At 43.3% G+C, this 24354-nt stretch overlaps 1 protein-coding gene and 1 long non-coding RNA gene across 3 annotated transcripts in view; one reads left to right on the top strand and one right to left on the bottom strand.

Moving 5' to 3' along the window:
• The first annotated feature begins 135 nt into the window (after positions 1-135).
• LOC118289496 lies at positions 136-16328 on the top strand. Its single transcript, XR_007029915.1, has 4 exons — positions 136-430; positions 9245-9480; positions 9645-9750; positions 16199-16328. It is a non-coding gene; the product is annotated as an uncharacterized LOC118289496 (long non-coding RNA).
• Positions 1382-24354, bottom strand: part of smurf2 (SMAD specific E3 ubiquitin protein ligase 2) — a 45937-nt gene continuing 22964 nt past the window's right edge. The window contains exons 4-19 of one of the 2 annotated variants that reach the window (XM_035616548.2): positions 20237-20376; positions 17796-17861; positions 17111-17195; positions 16810-16893; positions 16235-16449; positions 14286-14370; positions 13151-13309; positions 12965-13012; positions 9238-9439; positions 7678-7781; positions 7361-7475; positions 6699-6877; positions 6068-6326; positions 5778-5979; positions 4012-4087; positions 1382-3851 (exon numbers count right to left, since the gene is read on the bottom strand). In XM_035616548.2, the coding sequence (XP_035472441.1) occupies positions 3752-3851; positions 4012-4087; positions 5778-5979; positions 6068-6326; positions 6699-6877; positions 7361-7475; positions 7678-7781; positions 9238-9439; positions 12965-13012; positions 13151-13309; positions 14286-14370; positions 16235-16449; positions 16810-16893; positions 17111-17195; positions 17796-17861; positions 20237-20376 (2119 nt within the window). In that variant the 3' untranslated portion in view covers positions 1382-3751. The remainder of the gene's footprint in view (positions 3852-4011; positions 4088-5777; positions 5980-6067; positions 6327-6698; positions 6878-7360; positions 7476-7677; positions 7782-9237; positions 9440-12964; positions 13013-13150; positions 13310-14285; positions 14371-16234; positions 16450-16809; positions 16894-17110; positions 17196-17795; positions 17862-20236; positions 20377-24354) is intronic. The other variant, XM_035616549.2, reaches the window with a different exon arrangement.

The raw sequence follows: 24354 nt of genomic DNA, 5'->3' as shown, positions 1-24354 counted from the left end.
CGGCATATTCATCCGCCGTGCAGTTTCCAACACTTAGAGCTTCTCACGACTGAACAGAAACGATATATAACAGATCATCTATCTTATTGTTTTACTAATTCTCTTATTGTAAATAATACATTTGGATCATATATGGGCCCCACTGAATACACCTCATGGTAAGTTATAGCTGGTAGAATAGCATGTGAAAAAAAAACATGGCTTGTATAGAGAACTAAATTTCGTATATGTTCGAAGATTAGAATTAAAATGAATATGTTCTGTCACACATAAATAATTAGACTGAAATGAAAAACCTAGTTACTCTTTCCCGGTACTTTCTTTGTGAAGTACCGTATTTGATTGTGTTTGTTACAAATGTTGGCGGATGGATATGTACGAGACAGAAACCGGTGATCCGTCATGAGACTGCGCTTCCGAATGGTTTACGGTAAGTGACGTCATCGTGACCAACCACAGACGGGGACCGGCCCAAACACATGAGGGATTCGTTTTTCACCCCCACCCCTCTTTATGTTTGATGAGACTCTATGTATGATGCATTTTTTGATGGGGGGTAATGTGTGATGGCGGTAAAACACCATTCAGTTTGAGATCCTGTGTATTAACTGAATAAATATGGTGCCATTTCGTTCGGGTTATTGCCTGGTGTCGTCTCGACAGAGCAGAGCAGACATCACAGGCATGGATCCATCATGATCAGAGGGAGGCTGACACGTCTTTGACTCCTTTGGTGGGGGAAACACCCATCAGAAATAAGTTCTATGCTGTCGTCAGGTAGAATTCTGTATTTATAACGCAGTAAAAAAAAGTTAAAGGGAGGATACCCGAGTCTGACTTTTCGACCAATCAGAGCTATTGATAGCTACGTTGACGTACTTTGAAAAATTGAAGGGGAACATCTAATACGAACCATGATTATCATAATGAATACCCCCTTCGCCCCAAGTGTGTGTAGAAAGTTTGTTAAGGTCTCTCTTTAGTCTGCTGCAGTTGCACATCTATGAAACTACAAAATGGACCAAACCTAACATCCCCACCCAAATATCCCTGTTCATTGTAATTCCCCCCCCCCCATGGGATCCATCTACCAGACGTTTACTGAATGGTATCAGTGAATTACCAGTGGGTGGTCGGGACGTGTGCCATTCAAATGTAAAGCACAAGTCTTTGCTTCCCCCTCTTCACATTTATCCCAAGCCACCATGGTACGAACAAGCTCCTTGTAATTTGGCTTAATGTAAAAAAAATAATGATGCAACAATGGATCTGTTTAAGCACATTACTATATTAAGTAGTCTTATAATAATTCATATATTTAAAAAAACAAAAAAACAAACTTGATGACAATTGAAACAAGGATGCGTCTTTGTACAAGGCCTTAACATTGTTAGACAAAGGCAAGTTTAATAAGAACTAATGACACACAAAAATAAAATACTCTTACAAAATGATAGTGTTAACATACATCAAATTGCATCAGTCAGCTATGAGAGATATAGTCCTGCTAAGTGGATCATGCTTATTGAACAAAAATAAAACAAGAGCGGCATCTCTCCACTTTGACTCTTAACAAAAAGTTCGGTTCTTTAGTGAGAGGCAGCTGCGGGGGCAATTGTAGAGTAATGAACAGACAGTAGGGCGATAAGCTTGTGCACTGGACTTAAAGGTGAATGGATATCTGGTGCAGGCGTCACCATTAAATACACATGGCGACTTCAATCGGTTTGTGTGCAATTCCTCTTCAGTAAAGACGGGAAAAAAAAATCTTTTTCTATTTAAGTTAAAGATAAATTACAGGTCATTTGATCCACATACAGCATATGAACAATATCTTATTACTGTACAAAGCACCATCTGAGGACACTTTTCACTTTGCATACACTCCTACATAAAAGAATGAAAACCAACAGTTCTTTTTTTTTTTTTTTTACGCAATTGTTAAGAACAGTCCACGGTCATAGAGATTGCTAGACAGGCAGCATCTTCTGAAAACATTCAAGAATTTCCGTCTTAATCATAGAAAAACGATCACCGCCATTTCTCTCTCTCACAAAACAAATCACTTGACTGTATAGCAGGCTAAAACAGGAGTTCATCTCATACGTGTTCAGTTTCAACCAAAAGCACATATGCAGACATGCGACAGTTACTGTGTGTTATTGGTCTGCTGTGGACAAAACAAAAATGACACCTTTTAACCCTTCAATGTTCACCAAATCAAGATAAATGGTCAGAATTGGTTTCCGTCGGTCATCCGATCAAAGGACAAAATACATATGACATCTCCTGAGAATGGGGACTGGTAGAGGCCTTGATTTCTCTGGAATTTCTTGTCGCCTCAAGCAGGCATGAGTACAAGAAGCAGTACTATGTCAACAATACGTTTGGAATAATAAGACTGATGTTAATGCTAATTAGCACCACATGGCTCGAAGGTAGTTGTTTTTTTTACCAACGACAACATGGAGGCAACAGAATAGACTGTGGACTTGGACTCTTCTAAACAGAAAACCATAACAAATTAAAAAAGGTGGATTTCATGCGAGTGACATTAATATAAAATGACTAACGGTTACCAAAAGGGTAATTGAAGGGAAACAACACACCAACATGTCGCTGAAGGATGAAATCAGTAGAATTTAAAGGGTGCGCTCGATATTCGTTCATTCATTCAAAATGTTTATGGCACTCACAGGACATTGATTTTAAGATTTGTTTGCCCTTATAACATACCTCTCCTCATCCACTCCCGAGAGGTCATGACAAGAAATAAACCACAGCATTCTTTAGTGAAATTCAGTCAAGCTTAATTCTGTTTTCACAAATTGTCTTATGATTAAACAGTAACACTTAACATTTAAAAGATTTGTTTTTCTCTGAAACAATGAAAAGGGGTTTCTGAAATATAACAACAATAAATTATATATATTATATAGAATTTTATTGTTTCTTCTTCAATTTTCCCTGTTATATAAAAATAACAAATTTCAAGCTATTCATTCAGTTATTCATTTTTAAACATAACTAGCTGTCAAAACGCGTGAAACAGGGTTTCGGGGAATGCAGCGACTCGGGAGGAGAAGTCCCTGCTGCCGTCTTTGGCGAGGGTTGTAAACAGTCGGGCTCTGCCTATTTCAGTGTCTCGTCTTCTCATCCGCACACATCCAATATATCTCCGGCCGTGGCGTTACTGATGGCCCCAGCGTGATCGCTTTGAGGCACCTAACAGCCCGAGTCATGCACACTCCACATCCAAATTTAGAATTTCCAAGTGGTTGTGGTAACCAATAATAACCCTGTACTCTGGAAACAAACCAGTGTTGTTAGTGTTATTCCAGAGTGGACTGAGCTTGTGTTCTCCTTGGTAAAATGGAGCATTGCTACATAGATACAGTCTATTTTTTTAAATGCTAAAATGAGCTTAGAAAAAAAGGTAAGAGCCAGCAAACTTTGCAGGTTCCACAAGTTAGTAAATAGTCTTAGTTATTAGCAGCTGAAGAGATCCTTTTCGATGATAAAAAAAAGACATAAAGGAGGGCTGGAGGGTCTAAAAAGCCAGTCATATGTCATTTTGTGGTCTTCTCTTCCCATCCTCCATTAGCTTGGCCACATGTGCCTGGGAAGTGTGTGTGTCCCTGGGTGAAGCAATCGTGGATGACCCCCGTCTGAGTGGATTGATTTGGAGGAGGGGGTCATCGTGGCCAAACCATGTTGCTTCTTGTTGCAGAGCTCTGCCTCCATCCGTGACTCACTCTACAGCAAAGCCGCACGTCTCCTCGATGGCAGTGAGCAACTTGTCGTACAGTTTGTCGTAGTGCTCGTAGGGAGGAATGTCAATCCGGTTGAAACTGGGAAAAACAGACGGGGAGAGCAGATTTTAAAATAGTGGTGTACCACTGAAAACACAGAGAGGATCTTTACTTACTCTTCCCCAGCCTTCTTTATCGGAAGGCACTGTGTCATGTGACCAGAGTATATTATAATGTCTATATAAAGTCTGCTGCTCACCAGGTGTGGGCTTTGGGCAGGTTGTTGGTGCTGGCATCAATCTGGTGGATGGTAAAGAGCCGTGGACCGGCAGCACCTGTAGAGAAAACAGTTGTGTAATATTATCATTACATTATTATCTATTAAAACATCTACTTGAATTTCACTATGAATTAGTCCAGGTTAGGGTTTATATTGGTTTTCATTCTTTCAAAAAATATTTTCAATAAATTCAGTTGGATTTACATGCACCGAAGTACATTATCTCAAGGCACTTCTGGTCAAGAGCTAAGAACATCAGAGAAACCCAACAGTTCCCACAATGAGCAAGCAATTGTCGACAGTGGAGAGAAAAACATTTGAACCTTTTACCAGCAAGAAACAAACAAAACATTCTAGGTTATAATCATGGCCTTTCTTTGCTTTCATACAGTAAGAAGAGACAAAGGCTACATCCATACTACAGCGTTATAAAACTAAAACAATCCCCGGTGTCCAGACAAGCTTTTTTGTTCTTTATCAGTAATAATCCCACTCCATACTAACATGTGAAAATGTACATCATGTGACATTCACGTACACTAAGTACGTGCATGCCGGTGTAAACCGGAAGCAGATTATCTACTCTGCAGTCAGTTGCTTAGTTGCAGAAAATACTTTGAACGAGAAACAACAATAGTGAAAAGTAACACAAGGGATTTATTTTCTTGGACCACCGACAAGGTGGACAGTAAGTGTTTACAACACATTCTTCGAGTCGTGACTGATAAGAACCAATCAGGAAGTATTATGCGGGTGACTGCGTCATCATTTCCAAACTTCCTCCTTGTTGTAGGTACCTTAAAACTCTAAAGTAGTGTGGTGTGTATATTCTGGTGGCTCTGAGACTTGTCCGACAGTCCTCAGTAAACTTAATATACTCTTTAGTATTTAGGTACCAACAGTGCTCATTAAGCAGACAGTTGCTCAACTGAGGCCTTGTTTCCAGCTTGCCACAGACTTACAGACTCAAAGTCCAAGTGTGTGTGTGTGTGTGTGTGCGTGTGTGTGTGTGTGTGTGTGTGTGTGTGTGTGTGTGTGTGTGTGTGTGTGTGTGTGTGTGTGTGTGTGTGTGTGTGTGTGTGTGTGTGTGTGTGTGTGTGTGTGTGTGTGTGTGTGTGTGTGTGTGTGTGTGTGTGTGTGTGTGTGTGTGTGTGTGTGTGAGAGAGTGAGTTGTTTTTGGGTCTTTTGGCCTCGGCTGATGTTTTGACCAAGACAGGATGGCCATGTTATATAAAAAGGTGTGTGAGGGTGCAGTCTGCCTGTGGATCACGGTGTACTCCTCATGCCTGGGTGCTCTGTCTCTGGGCAGCACTCTCTGCCAGGGTGGACCTGCTGAACCGTGCTGGACTCCGGGTTCATCTCAGGTCAGAGAAACCCAGAGACACGAAAGGACACAGAGAGGCAAAGAATCCCAAACACACCTCCCACATTGTGTTGCCTGCGAGTAGCGAGCACGCAGCGTGTAACAAAGGGACAGTAAAGACTACACTACCTCACCTTCGTAAACTAATGGTCTGACGTTAAATTAGAATTCAGCATTTCACACGGCTTTCAACTGCGTGACCTGCCTCCAAGTTCATCACACAAAGAAGGCAATTCACACCAGGCCAAGTAATCTGAGAGTTTTCGAACACGCCTAAGACATCCCTGCATTTATTGCATAACAATTCTATTGTTAAGAGAGCATTTACATTCCAAAACACATGTAGTATGCAAATGCAGTATTTTGTGCAGGCTGTTGTTACCTTGGAGGGCCTTGAAGCCCTGCAGGGGAACTCGAGAGGAGCCAGTGACAAACTGCAGCAGCCGAGCTCTGCGCTCCTCGTCGAACGACTCCACAGCTTTCCAGAACCATTTCACACTGTTGCTGTCCGAGGTGCAGTGTTTGAGCCGCGTGTTGGACTTCCAGTCGTTTATGTCAATTTTTCCGAGGCCACATACAATCAGCTACGTAGAGAAAAGTTGTTTCAATTCGTTGAATCAAATGTACTCGTAGGTAAATCAAGAAATATGACACAAAGAGACACTCAAGTACCTCGAGCTCCTTCTCGTCGAAAGCCTTGAGCAGGTGTTGGGGGATGACCTCATTGAAGCCCTTCTGAAGAGCCAGGAACTGGGCCTCTATGCCTCGCAGGAAGCGCCAGTTGACGTAGAGCCGGACATACTCCTTCTTGGTGTCCTGGCTGACAGGGATGCTCTTACCGTTGGGCTTGAGCTCATGCTGGATGATCTCTCCATAGGCATTGTGTTCTACGCAGAAGGTGTGGTCCAGCACACCTGTGATGTCATTGTCCCTGAGGAGAGAGAGGAACATTAGAATCACTATTTATGGGGGAAATGGAATTTCGTACGGGGGAACTTCTGGTAAAAGGTGCACATACACATACATGGTCTCAACAAAAAAAAATTGTTTAGGGACCACTGATGTAAGAAATGTTCAAAGACCCTGGGGGGCGCTGTCGTCATAGTGTGGGATAGAGATCTATTGTGGGCAAAATAAACTATATATTTTTTACTTTAATACATATAAAATGCATTAAGAATGCACAAAAATACACTGCCTATGATGTGTTTTAATTCTTGATTGAGAAATCCTTTCATTTACTCAGATACTGTACAATATTGTTATTGGCTTCTATTTTTTTTAAAGTGTGTCTTGTACGTACAGAATCCATACGAGGCTGTTGTGCAGGTCAGGGTCAACAGACTCCATGTCGTCCAGGGTGATGGGTTTACCCAACAGCTGTTTATAGAAGGGTAGAGTAAAGCCGCCGTCTATGTAGTGACCATGGAACACAGCCATTCCCATGATACGGCCTACAAAGTGAAAGTATGACAGATGCTCCTGCAGGGAGAAAGAAACATCTTTAGTTTCCGAATGAACAGACAGCAGAGCTGAACGATTAAAGATCACATACACAAACCTCTCAGACATGAGGAAATTATCACTCAGAGGAAGAGAAGAGATCATAATTTTGAACCAAATTCGACAGACCATCATATTCTACATGATACAAGCAGTAAACAACCAAAACAGCGCAGTCTCATTACTGCAAGTCTTTTCATGAGAGCACGCCTGCTGTCTGGAGAGCAACAGTTAGGTGGAACGATGCCAGCCCAAACAGAGAGCGATGAAGTTGTGTAATAGAAGACAACATGACCCGTGTCTCTGACGGTGTGTGAACCGAGGCCCTAATGCCTCGCTGGATAAGTAGCTTAATTGTCTGTGCCGCTGGGTCGAGACTTTCACCCGAAAACTTGTTACGGTCGTGAGAGTCAGTATGTCAGGTTGATACTTTATTTGTTGTCATTAGTAAGTGTGACTCACAGGGTTGACAGCAGAGTCGGGGTTGATCTGCAGCGTGTAGATGTCATCGCGGGAGTACTGGAACAGGCCGTAGTACGGATTCAGCATCTCATGTGACAGCAGATAGAGCCACTCCCTGCACACAGCAACACAGGAAGGGGAGACATAGCAATTAGATCCTTTGTGTTGAAAGTCCAGAGCATATGGAGTGCAAACTTTAGTCGGTGAAGAAATTGATTCACCAAAACAGAGAAAGCAGTGAGTAAGTTGTGTGCTTTGGCACATCTGTGAAAAACAGTGATGCATAACTTACAAAAATTTGATGTGTCCTCTCTTACCTGGCCACTCCTCCATAGTCGAGCCCTTCTTCTCCTCTAAACTTCACCATCAGCCTCTTCCACAAGTCCTTCGGCCTCATCTTCATCACCTGTCGATACGATTCCTGCAACACAGACACAAACAAACGCACCCACCTTGTCAGAGACAGTAAAAGCATCAGTTGGGCAGCTGTAGATCTTACTGTACTTTATTTACCCTCCTAGTTTCTGATGCAGAGATATCTAGCTCCATATGATCCTCTGCAGAGAAACAGCTAAAGTGAGATGAGGCCTTACTCTGAACCAAAAATCATGTGGGACCAGGTCCAGTGACGCACACACCCGCTACACTTCTGTCATTCAGACGCCATACTGGGCAAAATGGCGCCTGTTATACATTGACAACCAATGGTTGAGACTAGTTTTGAAAGTGGTGAAGTTCACAGCTACACAAAAAGTAAGTAACAGGGAGTGTCTTACACAAATAGGAGCCCGACACAGTGTGGCGTTACAGCAGTCACTTTCAATTTGTCTCTCTTGTGCGAGGGGGAGATCTCTCCACCTCAGTCGGCGTTCATCCCATGTGCAGACGGCTCACAGCGTCAGGGAGATGGCTCATTTAAAGTGGATTAGGGGCAGTTATAATAAACACAGGCATAAGACTATAATAATACAGCCTCTCCGGCAGCAGCAAGGTTCCACTGTACCCTCTGGATACAGCGGGGAACCGAGAGGTGCAGCAGGAGAGGTGGGAATGTCTTATCTACACCGAGAGAAGTACACACAAAGACAGCTCTGACAGTCCACCAGCTGACACTTGCCTATGCTGACAAAATATAATTTTTCAGCTGGTCTGGAGAAGCCATGCAGTTATGTCTCGCTCAACCTCAAGACGCCCCCCCCCCCCCTTTCCCTCACACGCTGAGATCAGCCAAAAAAAATGTCTTAGTTCAGATTAACAGACGCGGCTGTTCCAGCACATTCCAGTGCATATTTTATGAGGGTCATGCAGTCTGTTGCAGGTGGTGTTGTTCTGATGAAGGCCCTGGCACCTCCTAGATGCAGACAAAAAAAATACACACACTCACACACCCCCACTGAGAAAATCCACATCTCAAGCAAGAGGCCTGCTTTAGATTTTGTGCAGACAACCTTCACACATCATAGATAACTGTGTGTGTGAGAGAGAAATCATACTCACAGCTAACTGCAATGGGCAATGGACTTTATGGGGAGAGAGGAGAAGAAAAAACCTTCAAGAATGTTAAACAAAACTTAGGTGAGTTTATAAATAACTGGATAATATTTCGTACTGTGCCAAATGTTAATTTGTTGGCTAGAGTCTCGGGGGAAATGGGAGCAGTTGGTTGTGCAATGGAGCAAATATTACATCACTGTCATGTTTTTCTAGCATTTTGTCATGCTTTTTAATTCCTTTCATGTATCCCCTGACTGTGACAGTCTCAATGTTCCCCTGTGTTAAATGATGTACACATTTCTGAGTATCTTTAATAACTGGAACCCCTTGTGAGCTTCAGATGATACGATGAAATGACTGGGCTCGTTTCTTTTCATTGTCACCTCAAAGATCTCCTCACGGGACACCTCGATGCGGCAGTGGCCAGCCTGAGGCTGCTGTTGGGACAGTTCCTGGCGGAGGATCTTGAGCTTCTGAACAAGGTCTCTCTTGTACTTGGGGACGGTGAGGCACTCGGACTCCTCTGGGAGTTGACTGGGAGACACCAGAGCCTGCTGGGCCTGCTCCTTCAACTGGTTCTGACGACTGGAGGGCAGAGAGAAGGAACAAGATGAATGACAACATTTGTAAGTCGAAAATGTACAATATGCGAAATATGGTTACTTGTGTAAAAAAAAAAAGAAAAAGTAAGCAACCATTTGTCCAGAACTAATAAGAGGAATGCCAAGAAAACTCAAAATACAGCTTTCTGAGAGGGAGACTTTCTTTCTCTGTCCTGTGCTGACTGCAGAGAACGAGGAGTAAACACACTGAGGTCATCTGGGAAGCACATCAAGTCCAACAGCTGCCTCGGCCCCTCGCACAGACAGACATAGGTGGAGGTGGGATTACTGGAGGTAAGACATCTGACTCACCCTCACTCATGTATAGCCACACACACACCTCTCCTCCTTGCAGAGACTTGGTGGTCTCACACAAGTCTACAAGTTTGTCGAAAGAGGCAGAGAGAGAGAGAGAGAGAATACTGCAGACAAAGTAGCTGCCTCCAGTCACGCACTGAAGTTTTCGGAAATGTTCCTAAACTTTTCCAGAGGAGTTATGTGAGAACGCGAATGTCTGCAAATTTGCACTGGACATTTTCCGGAGTTTTTCCTGTCAGCCCCGAGTAAAATTTCCGCAAAATGTATGAGTAAGGCCACCTGAGAATACAGCAGGAAAATCCCTAGACGATTCAAGGCGAGCGAGTGGCCGCTCTGCCCAGGTGCCACCCCTCGTCTGAATGTTCCGGAAATGTTCCTGCTGTTGTGAAAGCATCTGACTCGGACCATCTCCTGCTGCGTTCTTTATATGTGAACGGCAAACTCGCTAGCTAACTTGCTGCAATCTTAGCCTTGGACAGCATTTGATGAAACATTTCTAACACTGTAACTAGACGTCTGGACTGTGGCGCGGGCCACTGGACGGGGAACACAACTTATGAGCCGTGCGCTGCTGAGGGTGGCACAGCGAGTGGGTGCACACAAACACAGAATCAAAAGAGCCTTTATGGGGCCAGCACTAAAGATCATTTTCACAATGGGTTTTGGCACTTGAGTGGGGGGCAGCGAGCGCACCCGGCCCGGAGCAGGGTCATAAACGCCACACTGTAGACCCGAGCAAAGAGAGTGATTCAGGTAGTGTGGATATCTACAGTAGGATGTAACACCTAGAGTGATGCCAAGGTTGAAAAACACATTTGACACTGACTTCTATCAGGTAATAACATCAAACCATTGGAGAAAACAAATACAGGAGGAATTCTAACTGTCAGTCAAATCACGTCATGTCAGAACATTTGTCGAGACATTAATTGAGCTCAAGACGCCTACTCTAAAGTATCCGCCCAACAGCTTGTGTTTTTGTCTGCTGCAATGAAACCGTCTCCTTAACATGCGACTGATAAGCCATGCGATATTCTGCCGAGGCAGACACCAGAAACCAAACTCAATCACTTCCTGCTATCCCAGCAAGCCACAGGGCCCCATAGGACACCCGAGACCTCCTTGCGAATCCCTTTATTTCCTGCAGACTAGACACGAGAGGGAGGGGAGGAAGGAAGGGCACTCTCCCGACAGCACCCAAACACTGTACACAGCTCGGAGGGCGGGAGGGACGGAAGGAGAGGAGGCACGGAGCATCTCTTCCCACACTTTCACCCATAAATCAAATATTTCTTCTCTGTCCCCTCTGGATCTCTGGCTCAGTCTCTTATGGTTGCAGGCAAACATGATCGGCAGTTCTTTTTACAACCGGTTACTGATGAGCACGAGTCGGGTGCATGTTACCTGAGGACGCAGACACTACTTTTCTTTCTATGCGACAAATCACAAAAATCAGTGAAATTATTATCATTGAAATACATGTAAAAAAAATTATAGTTTATATATATATATATATAAATAAATATATGAATGTGTGTGTATATATATGAATGTGTATTAACATTTTTGTGGAATGACGGCACATGAGGGATGAACGATTTTTAAAAATCCCCTGATAAAAGGCAGATGTCTTGATGGAAATCCACGACGACTGATATATTTTCCAGAGTTTTGTCACAAATGAGAAAGTCACTCAAAAGTCGGTTCTATTTGCAGCATCAGAGCCGCTTCAGTCGGGACCATAACTGATCCAGAGCCAATAGATCATCTATTACAGTTGTCATGTCATAGAGTGGACTGAGGGGAGGCTCCTGTTAAACCTTAGTCACGCACAATTCATAATGAAGATATGAAGAAGTTATTTCACAGAGGAGATGTGCAGCACTCTACAACCCAAATTTGATCATTTATATACATAATTGTAGAATATTTTATGTTATTTAACTTTTTACTTCATAATAAAGCCTCACATCAAAAATGTACTAAATGACAACGGCACATGACTAAAAGCCACGGATGCACCAACTTCTTTACTCTGTCTATAATTATTCCTGTGATATTACTTTTTTAAAATTTAAATACACATTTCCTGGTTTTGATGTGAAGTAATTATCTTTCCAGTTATTATCCTCTCAGAATACATAAACAAAAGAAATTTGAGGCATCAGATTTTCACACATCTGGGCATAATCATACTCGTGACAAAAATTCCTACATTAGAAAGAAATGTGGCGTGCCAGCTACATTTTTAAAAAAGATTTTTCAGGGGGCCATAGCTGAAAAAAAAAGGAAAGAAGTAAAATGAATACAAAATCCCAAACACGTTCTTTGATCTATCAGAACAGGGGGAAAAAAAGAAACCCGATCTGTCAGTTGATGCATTCCGTCCCTCTCTGCACGGAGGAGGAATGAGGTCAGGAAGAGGAGGCCCACCAAAGCACCCGTATACTGCTCCACCTCTGTGAAGCAAAGGCTTGGGTAGTTCTATGGCTATCGTAGCATAGTATGTGTTTGGGCAGCTGCAGAGGGAAAGAAATTCTTGACACGTGCATCCATGCACACAGGCATGTACCAAGCACGGAAGCGCAAAGAAACAGACAAAAAATCTTCACAGATGGGCACACACACACACACACACACACACACACACACACACACACACACACACACACACACACACACACACACACACACACACACACACACACACACACACACACACACACACACACACACACACACACACACACACACACACACACACACACACACACTTCGTTCATTCATTGACTTGGGCATCAAATTTATGCTCTGTTTCCTGGACATGAGACGCTCCTCAGCAACTGACACAGCAGCCTTGGTTTCCACTCTGCTATCTGATGTCTGGCCAAAGCCAGCTTTGTGACGGATTGTGTGCTAAAACGCCTTTATGATCAAAACCTCTGCGGGGCTGAGGAATTTGAATTTTTGTGTGGAAAGACAGACTGTGGGGGAGTGTGCTGTTTATGTATTTCTGTGTGTGCGCGTGTATATGTGTGTTGAACCTCTACAGGTGGTGAACACACCTTGGCACAGGATCCCACTGTAAAACACTGACTTGAGGGGGAGGTGAAGTGAGCAAGTCTGTGAATGTCTGAGGAGAAGTGTGTGTGTGTGTGGCAGGAATACTGGACCAAAGCCCAAATCTCACCTGACATTCTGACTTTCAACGCCTCCTCGAGAACCATTAGGGCTTGGACTACAGAGGCAAAACAAAGACAAAACAAAGACAGAAAATAAATCCCCCTGCTTTAATATGCAGTTTTTTTTTTTTAATGAACTGCCTAAATTATTTCACCGTAGCATTTTTCTGCCTCACGGGTGCTGTACAACTCACTTTAGGACTAGATGCAGGTTGGCAGAGAGGCGTGGGTCTGTGAACTGCGTGGTTCGGTTGTTGTGGTCGACAAAGTAAACCCTCCCGGTGGCAGTGTTGCGTATCTCCCATCCTGGAGGGAGAGGACCCAGCTCCTCACAGTTCACATTGCTCAGATCTCTGATGTGCAACAGAGGAGATCACAACAAAGCATTAGAATGTGAGAACTGAAGAATAAAAGAAGCAACATGGGGGAAAGGGGAAAAGAGAGACAAAGCACATACACACCAAATAAGATATGAAACATACCAAAGCACTGACTAACTGGACTATGGCGGACACGAGGCGTCCAAGATGTCTGAGAAATCACTTTTATTCTATTTTTCTTTCTTCCTCCTTTGAATTATTTACTGCTGCCCTGCAAACCCTTTCAGCTGGACTCCATGGAGACATTACAGCAGGCTCACTATGCTGGCGCAAGACTTTTCTGTTTCACATGGCTAAAGCCAAAAGGGACCGGAGCCTCACGAGGGATCAGAGCTTGGCAGCGAAGACATCTACTAATGTTGGAGAGGTCTGCGGAGCACTCAGTAAGGTGTGGCGTGACCAATAGCCTCCTATCGAAAGCAATAAAAACATCATCTATCACTCACATGCTGATAGAATGCAAGGGAGCAGTGGCCAGGTATTACAATAGCGGCCATGTTTTATTGACAGCTTCTGGAGCGCACCGAATCCTGTGCAGTATTGCCCAATTGCCTCTGGTATGGCTGACTGAGACCTGTATGCTGTTGGCCACGTGTCCCAAAGTAATGCCTTTTCCGCGCCCGTGCCACAGGACAGGATCTCTCTCAGAGCTCCGTGACATGGGTCTTCTCACAGCAAGTCAGACTCCTAATCAACTGCAGGTTTGTAAGTGTAAGTGTAAGGCAACCAGGACTAAGAGACTGCCAAGAGACAAGCCACGGGTAATGAGAGTTGCGTCAGTGTCAATATGCAAGATGACCAATTCAAAAATCTGTGGAAACCACAATTCCTCATTTAAGGAATCAATATCTTACAGAATATATTGTGAATAGTGGAAAAAGCAACAAAATAAAAAGTTATAATAGGAAACATGATGTTATTAGTCATGTATGTTCTGTGGCAGACGTACCTGGGTACACGGGGGTCGTGCCACGTGCTGACACCTGTCTGAGTGTGGAGGAAGTACACTTGGCCTTGCTGCGTGGTTCTTTGCTCTGCAGGAAGACATAAGAAAGGGGGTTGATCGATGGAGGGCTTGGGGATCCTCAGTGTGACTAAATTTACAAGGAAGAAATTAGAACTACTTCAACCTGGGCATTGAGTGTGTGTCAAACGTTCAACATGTATGGAAAAATGAAATTGAGCTTAATTCATGTCCCACATGTAGACCAAGTGCGCTCATAATCTGTCTGCGTAAAAGAGAGATCACACGGATGGAGATAAAAGGACTGCCTGAGTCAGTGGAGATCCCAGACGGCAGCCAGGAAGAGGCAGGGAGAGTGAGGGGTGGAGGGAAGGTGAGAGACAGGGTGAAGAACATTGGAGAGGAAAGAAGAGGGGAGAGATGGGGGGGCGTCTGACTTCTGAGTTGGTGAGCTCATTCATCACAGCCTGACAGAGATATTTCCATGGAGCCGCCTGCCAGCGTGCTCTTCTCTGGCATTTCTTTGGACCTACCACCCTGCTTTAACATGCATGTACACATAACCTCCCAAACCCACACCCACGCGATGAGTGCACGCTATACGTTCGATACACGGAGTGCTGGCTCACGTGGAGCAGAATCGGAGCTGCTGACAGCTTTTGTATGAACTGCCCAACCAATAAGAAAGTCAGACAGAGGAATGGAGAGAGAGCAAGAGATGCAGAGAGACAAGCGAAGTGAGGCTTGGAGAAGCCTAATCAGTGGGACCGGGGGCAAAGCGATACGCCTCCATGGCTCTGGCTCCCAAATCCTGCACAAGATTTTACTGTGTGGATAAACAAAACTCCCTGGGGCTGTGTGAAGATTGCAGTGTGTGTGTGTGTGTGTTTGCTCCTACTACATGAATGCGCCTGATTGTCTGACTGTGTGCAGCGCAGAGAACAGAGGAGGGAGTGAGCGGCTGCCGCCAGCCTTTAACAACTAGATCAATTCAATTAGATTGGCTAAAATGGAGCCAGTATTTCAGGCTCCTTGTGCGGAGCTGCAGCGTCATCAGAGCAGCTGGACTGAAAGCGTACACAGATCAGCCGGGTTACTGAGGGCGGAGACGAGAAAAAGACAGCACGACAATGATTACACGATTCATAAAGGAAGTAGAAAAGGCTCTGATAGGGGATGTTGACAGAATACTACGATCCTATTAGAAAACTGGGGTCAACATACAGCGACTGGTGCTTTTTTAAAACATTGCACTTTTACTTTTCATAAAAGTGGATATTGTTACAATATTTTTTTCATACAATTAAACTGTCCTGGTTTAGTGACGTTTGTATTCCTTCTACTAGTGTCAGAAGCATGACTTTCCTACCATTTACTTTACTTTTAGCCATCTATTTCAGCCATATCCATGAATTTCGGGTAACCATTTAAACTTTTTATTTTAGAGATTACAATGATTTGTTTTATTGCTTTCGACAAAAATACAATTTGCTAAATATTGTAAGCCAATTATAAGATATTTTTATTCTTTACTTTTTCTTAACCATTTCAGCCATTCATATTCTCAGCCAACTTCTCTGTTTAGTGGCCAACTAGTTGTCTCACACTCAGTCACGGCCTCTGGCGTACAGTTATTACAGTTGATTGTATATGTTTCTATTTTTCTAAAATTAGATGAACTTCTCCATAATTTAAACACATACCGCAAGAGCTGGCGCTGTTTCGGAATAGTGAACTTTGTACAATTAGAATTATTTATGATTTAGCAATAAGGCTAGATGATACATTTTCATGAGGATTATATTTTTACCGCTGCAGGGCAACCTGCAAAATAAAATGTAAATGTAAAATCTTTCCAGTCTTTTGAATTGTCCATGTGTATGTTCATTTATATTCAGAGCCAGTGGCCTCTGTGGAGCCGGGTTCCCACTAACCGTATCCCTCAGGCAGATCCGGTGGCGTGTGCAGGTGGGTCCTGCTCATATAGTTGCGATGCCTCTGCGAGCGGACCCGTCTCTCCTGGACCCGCTGGTCACCGTCACTGGGTGGCAGCGCTGTGGTGGGTGTGGCCCCGTTTGTACTGACGGGCGTGTTCTCGTCCACGATGCAGCTGAGTGGCCGGCCTGGGCTGGAGTACTCTGATGCAGGCCTGAGAGGAGCACGAGGGGAAGGACGACGGGGAATAGAACAAGAGGAGGAAAGACCAGGATGAAACATTTACATTGAGAAAGTCGTAACTGATCAACTAGTGGCTGATAAAGACATTAAAAAGAACAAAAGACGGAGGCAGAGAATGGAAGAGATGCCTGTGTCCACTCTTGTCAGCTGCTCCACATCATTAAACACCACTGACAGGAGTATTGTGTGTCACATCTTCTTCCTTTTTTATTTTGATAAATATCCCAATTTGGGTGCACTAAGGTCAGAGAGGAGGTCTTCCATCAGCCGTGTGCAGTTTGATTTAAAGAGGTCTGGGTTCGAGTTTCTGTGGGCTGCAAAGTGTACTCACCTGGTAGGCCTCTCCCACTGTGTGGTGCGTGTGATGTGGTTCAAGTACTGGATTCGTCCAGACGCCGTCCTCCTCTCCTCCCATCTGGCAACAGAAACATATACAGACACAGCAGTGAGCGGACATGGTTAAGTAGCCACAGAACCATCAAGTAGTCCGCTGCCGTCTCACCACATGCAAATATCATATTCCGTACATCTTTACCCCTGTACTTTTTTAGTTTTTTTTGTTTGTTTAGGATTTGCAACAGCCTACAAGAAAATCCTCCTGAGACGATAAGAGATTTCCCCATCTCGCTCACCCATCTGGAAGATCATTGTCAAACAGCCGACTGCAGTCCACCACAGGGCCTCCTGTGCCTATCCGGTCCCTCGACTGCAGGCTCACTGCAGTAACACATGGCAGACAGATGCACACACTGGGATTACGAGACGGCAGATTACACAGCAGACATAGATATTTTATCACAGCACAAAACTGTGCCATATATCTTTATGTGCAACTGGAATAAGGTGAAATCTTAAAAGTCTGCTTAAAGGTAGTGGCATTTTCCAGCAGAGTCTGATATAACGGGGTTATGATATTATGACATTTAAGCCTACATTTTACATAAAGATTAGTAAATGGCTTATTGGAGATCAAAATATTTCACATTTATATAGTCATTATAACCGTAAGAGTATTTTCCATCCTCATATTCTATGCATCATCATGCAAAAGAAACTGAACATGGAGATTCATTACTAGCTCCATTATTTAAACAAGAGTTGTCAAAGCAAACTAAGGATAGCCGTTGTTGCACTGGCCATGTGTGGTTACTAGTGTAACATTTTTCATGAACATCCAATGTGCAGTGAATGAGGGAAAACAAGCTGTACAGTAAAACATGATTAAGAAACATTTATTATTTGAATCATAATTAAAAGTGATTATTTTTCTTCTTCCTGTCTTTGTGCCACCAAAAGCACCCTTGTCCGTGTACTCACCCACTATCTGGCCACGGACTGTGTCGCTGTCATTGGGACTCAGCTTGTTCAAGTCTAGTCTCTGGTCTGTTGAGTAGAGGACAGACAGAAGAAGTGGAGAGAGTGCAGACAAGCGGGGAGGGGAGAAAGAGAGAGAAAACACAATTAGAATGTGATGGGATGCATTTCTTCCTCGATGGAGTCCCATTGCCGCGTATCATTTACATCACTCAGCGTCAGTTCCTCTCTCCCTCATTATCTGTCTCTCATTCTTCTGTCTGCAGACTACAGCTTGGCTTTGCCCTGGAACAGATGGTCTGGTCTGTGGAACAGCCACGGGCTGTAAAAATCTCACTGAGCGTCGGTACAGAGCAGGCTTCAGTTCAAATGCAGAGGTCAAACATTTGACAAATTTCAGTACAAAGCCTGCACTATTCCACTCAGTCTTAGCATGGACATGAACTTCTGCCAAAGTCTGGAAACTCTTTGTCTGAACTTCTTAAAGTCTGTGGAATTTGAGAGTGCGGGAGAAAGAGAGAGAGAGAGATCAGGCGGAAAAGAAAGGGAGGAAAAAAAAAAAACAGACGAAAAAAAATATATATCCAAGTTGCCTGCAGACATGAGAAATGCCACTATCTTAGCTCCGTTGTCTGGGTGTCATGCAGATCAGCCCAGGATGTCTGTCTAGACTAAACAGGGACCAAAACAGGCAATGGTCAAAGCGTTACAAGGCTGGCCAGAGGTCAGCAGCCGCAGGGAAAACAGAAAGTGCACACGTACAGACAGTTAAAAAAGAAAGAAAAAAAAAAGGACACACTCACGCATAGAAATACATAGAACTATATAATATATATGAAACACAGACACTCTGCAATTATATATAAACATTGCAGTCAACCTATTATATACACATGTTAGTAGTCAACCCATTGCCTTCTCCATGGCAAGCGGAGGGGACAAAAGAGCTACTGGTAAATACACAAAAAAACAAAAGAACGACAAATACACACGGGGAGAGACCACAACAGAGAGAACACAACAAATCTACGCTCGCACTTTAATTGCAGTACAATTACGCGTGTCTGCGTGAAATGACCGGCTGTCTAGATCGGCAGACAGAGATAGAGATAGAGGCTAGTCACAATGGCATGTTGTGTTTATGTACGTGCGTGCACACGATGCCAGTCCACGGGGGAGGCCGAGGGGTGAGGAGGAGGCCAGGAGAGAAAGGAAATGCGGAGGCAAACCACTCACAGCTGCGGCACAAGTTTCAGGTTTCCTGTGTCACTCCAGGAAAACAAGTGTCAGGAGCTTCTAGGAAAAGCGGCAGGATTCTTTCCCCTTTTGTGCACCGCAAGGTCGCAGGCTGGGCGAGCAGGTACCAGGGAAAATCGCTCCAGGCTGCTTTTGTTGAAAAGACAGCCTGGTAACCACTTTTGCTAAGACCCATTTTGCTAAAGCCTCGATCTCATTTATCCAGTTAGCGTCTGAAATGAGACATTTTTACTGTAATTACAGGGTGAAGTTGATTGGCTCTTCCTGTTCTGGCAGGGGGCAGAGTGTTGACCCCTCTCACACCCTGGTCTGGCCTCTGTCAGCTCTACTGAGGCAGACAGGACATTAAAAGGAGCCACTCCATGTTCCATCACTGAACTCCGACAGCAGCGCCGTTATTAACCTCTGCTTCTTATCACAATACAGGTATAACTGCTGCCTTGATGGACACAGCTTCATTTTGACATCAGGCCCATGGCAATCACAACATTCTGGAGCAAATATGCAAATTAAAAGTTAAATATCCTCCTGAGTAGAGAGTAATGAACTGAGCAAATGAAATTCATGTGAAACACATAGGTCATGAATAGTTTGGCAACAAGATCTATTTTACAGATGTGCTACAATTTAGTAATGTTAGAATAAGGCAAAAAAAAAGTATTGTATAACGGCTGCCTGTATGCTGAACTGTGGAATAAAACAACAAAACTGCACCAACACATTTTTGTCCGCTGTTATTTCTAGAAAAAAAAGAAACAATTGATATTTATTACTTACCCTAATTCTTCTAGTGTGATTCACAAATTAGATGATATCCTTTGGAGTTTTCAACAACTAGAAGCACCGTGGAGTTATGTTTTTAATGAGTGGATCCTTGTTTTATTTGTTTCATGCACATGCACGAGGACGCATGTTGAAGACACATGCCGTAATTTACATCCCACCGCATGTTTCACGCTTTTCTGTTGCAATAAAGGCAATGATGAAGAAGACTAGATGCTGGGCGAACAGAAATGCAAGATGTTGATGATTTAAAATGTCTTCTCAAGCACAGATACTTTTTTTTTAAAGAAATAAAAAGGAACTGATGGGACACTTTTTTCTATTCATAGTTAGGACGGTGTCACAGAGGTTAGAGATTTGTGAAACATGGCAATAACAATGAATGTAAGGTGAGTAATACTGACACTTACAGCCGGTGTCTTTAAGGCGGTTGATAGCATTGGACAGAAGGCGGACACAGCCCAGGAACCCAGCCCCTTGCTTCTTGTGAATCTTCTTGTGATTCCACACACTGATGGTGATGGAGTCAGACTTTCCAATGTATCTGAGGGTGAATAGACACAATCATTAATATTCAATGTTGTAAGGCTCTCTCATAAGACACCATGAGAATCACTAATGTGATCAGTTTTGATGAACGGCGTCTGAATTGCAGTTTCGGCTGTGATGATCCCTTCTGAGAAACTTAACTGCTCATAAATCTGAAGTCGTAAGACTTTATTGGAGAAGTGCTGGTGATGTCAACATGTAACGCATTATGTGTTGACAAGTGTCTCACACGGGATATCCCCATTGATGCAGGGAGACACAGAGGCTACCGCTGAGTCTCCTCATCAAGGACACATTACACAACAAAGTCGGGGCCTGGTGTTGGGAGAGGAGGGGGGGTGAGATGGGGATTTTCCAGCCTGTAAATGTGACCCTGAGTGTCTGGGAATGAGTTACAGTAGAAGACCATAAGCAGACTGATCCTGTGAATCATTTATAATATGTCGGGAAAAAAATGAAAGCACATTGTTCCCTAATAAATGACAAAAGGTTAAAAAAATCAAGCTTGATTTAACCAACTATTAATTGGAAATGTAATTAGAAATGAACAGTCATCAATCATGCTGTCAAATGAAGAGGAATTTAATTTACTTAATAATTACACTTTACATGTAAGCCACAAATTCTGCACTTTACTACGCGTTACATGAAGCCCCAATTTTTAATTGTGAAAAAGTGGCATGAAGTTTGTAGACATATGATTTTACTATGTGAAGAAAATTAATATCATATAGTAGAGTGTGGTAGTCAATCAATATTGTGTTTAGAAGCTCTAATGCCATCCATCTTAAGCTATTTCAGACATGATCTCCAAAGAATGTCCGCATAATTGCATCTGGACATTTTTCTGAGTTCGTCGTTCACATATGAAGAATGTGGAAGGAGGTTGTCCGAGTCAGAAGCGTTCACACCAACAGGAAAATCTCTGGAACAATCTGCGGTGACTGGGTTTTCCTGCCGTATTCTCTCATGGACTCACTCGGACATTCTCCACGTTCTAGAAAATGTTTTGCGGACATTTGTGTTCTCGCATACAGTTCAGTTCAGTAGAATGACCAGACTTCGGTGCACGAGTGAAAGCAGCTTAAGTTAAGCACGTTTACAAACTATGGGAAAACTTCCTCATAGTGGGACTAATATGTAATAAAATCTCTTGTGTAAATGCTAACATTTCCTAATAAGCATAAAACACAAGGTACAATGAAGGCGAGGGTGATGGGAATGCCATCAGCTTTGCAAAACCAAAGAATCAAACAAATCAAAAATTACACCTGATGGTGGCACAAAATGACAAGTTAAGGGAGCAATAAAGGGATAAAATTTCATTGTAATCCATCTAATAATTGTTGAGAAATTTCAAACCGATAGATGGACATTGCCATCCATAGAGCCATGTGGCTATCTGAGCGATAAAACAATATTAAAGGAACATTTCTCTGCCTGCTATTCTACTAAATAATTTAATCAGACTGCCAAACATGTGCTGGGACTGAGAGCCAGCTACATAAGACAAACAGATTGCTTCCTCACTGCCTGTATCTGTCTCCTGCAGTACACTCAAACTGCCGTCTTCTCTCCTTGTCCTCGTGTGTCAGACAAGACCAGGGTGTGATAAAAATCTCACCATGTGAACCTGTTGTGGCACATCTGCTCGTGTGGGCTCCCTCCTTCAGTTCGAAAACTAATCATCTGTGCGATTCGCAGAACTGCATCCCACTGTAATTATCATGCTGCTTACCAAAAGGGATATGAAACAATGGGTCTGTGAGTAAGATGTCTGGACATTTTGAGTCCATGCCAAATGCCTGTCTGGGGTGCGATGTGAGAGAGCTGCAATGTCAGACAGACATGACGGGAGGGAAGTATTAAGACCAAACCCAAGTCTTCTGGATCACCCTCCATGCAATAAAATTCATTAGTCTGGCTGAGATTTTTAATACCAGTCATAGGCAATAACACACACACACACACGCACGCACGCACGCACGCACGCACACACACACACAGAGACAATGGGAAAATTGTAATAAAAGGAAAATGCAACAGATTTAAAGAAGCAGATGTGCTTTCTACATACATGCTTTTATTTAGCAGACCGTATACATACTATTCTTCAATGGCTTTTGAGTTACTGCCAGAGGCATATGGTCAAAGTAAAAGATAAAACCATACAGCAACACTAAAGTCACAATCTGAGAATGAGACGTAACAAAAGGGAAAGGCCCACGACTGAGATTCATAACTCGGGACTGGAACCAGCTGTTGCTCTCGAATGGACCAGCACGTGTTTTAATACGTGGACTTATACTTGTGAACGACTAAGACTGTTTTCGGATTCTGTGCTGCAGGAGATATCACATCAATCTCATAACATTGCTTTTTGAAAGCAGTTGATAATAAAATATACCTGGATGGATATTTTTAAAAACAGATTTATATTGTTATATTATTCCACTATATATATATATATATATATATATATTCCACTCTTCTGAGACAGATGTGAAAAACATATTGTATTATAGATGATTTCTCTGATAAACATGCGCCTGTATCAAACATATAAATGTGACATTTAAAAAAAAAAAGGGGTCTTGTGTGTCTTTTGCTCAATTTGGCACTTTACATTTGTCAGTCCTAATTATACTACAAGGTAATAGTGAGATTAATAGGGATGATGAAAATATTACCCACTATCAATTAAGAGACTGGGTGAAAAAGTGGATGGATCTTTTATTAATGCTATATCTGAAGGACTAAATGTGGTTGAGTGTGAATCACTGTCAGGAGATTTCAGAAATGCTTGAAAACGTCATGGTGCTCACAAACGAAATGAAGGCCCTCTTTTTGTTTTAATCATTAAAGTGCTAATAATTACTGTCCTTGTCCTCTACAAATTGACAGCAGGAGTGATTGTTAAGCTATTGTTTCCTTAGTTGTAATGCTATCCTGAAGTTATTAGTCACTGTGTTTTATCACACACAGCAGGCAGAAGGAGCACGAGTGGCCACACTCACGGTGTCTGCTATCCCTGGCATGTGGGCCACATCCTGCAACACAACTGAAGGGTCAGAGGTCACAGGCCAGGTTGCTGGCTGGGGCTGACCAATGAAAAACACACTAACACACGCACTTCCACAGGATTTCTACACCCTCAAATACAACAAATGGAAAAATAGAGTCATTGCCAACAGGCTGTGTGCGGAGCACCAGGTGTTCCAAGCCATATTTTAATAAGTGTGAGCCGACCAGACGGATTTCAGAGCTGCTCTCAGTCAATTAAAAGCCCGTCTCCTCCAACACACCACCACGAGGATAAACACAGACAGACAGCAACACGGGTACGGTGATGTTAAACTGATCACTGGCACAGAAACACGAGTAATTGTCACATAAACTCCAGTCAGCCGTGTCTGTGGGCTCTGGGGACAAATAACGCAGAGACGTTCCGCTGAGTCTCGGCTCCGCTCGCCGTCTATTTGTCTTTAAGGTGTGCGTATGAATGTGCGCGTGACTTTTTCCCCTCTTGTCAAATGTGACACGAGCAGCTAATTTAACAGCCATGTAGAGAGAGAGATTCCTGTATCCCCGGCAACCAAACAAACGGAGACATGTGCTTCCTCTTGCTGTTGGCTACGCATGACGGTTTGGATAAACACCGCGGCAAATACTGGAAACTTTCACTCTCACATTTTCACTCACGCGCTCCGTCTCCTATTTTTTTCCAGGTTACGTTCACAAGGGCGAACCATCTTTGGGAAGAGGCGATCAGGGTACAACAAGACATGCACGTGTTTCAGTCGATGGAAGAAAATACTATTGGAGACGCCCCCCTCCTTTTCAGTGCTTTGAATACTGTTCCAAGGGACATTTTTAGACTGTAATGACATAACCCTGCAGCGCCAGTATCTAGGTGTGTTAGAGGCCAGATGCAACGGCTGTTTACATCTGTTACTGTTCAGGTCCCACTAAT

This window comes from Scophthalmus maximus, chromosome 17, assembly GCF_022379125.1.
Source record: "Scophthalmus maximus strain ysfricsl-2021 chromosome 17, ASM2237912v1, whole genome shotgun sequence".
Classification (NCBI taxonomy): Eukaryota; Metazoa; Chordata; class Actinopteri; order Pleuronectiformes; family Scophthalmidae; genus Scophthalmus; species Scophthalmus maximus.
This window is presented reverse-complemented; position numbering and strand designations above follow the sequence as displayed.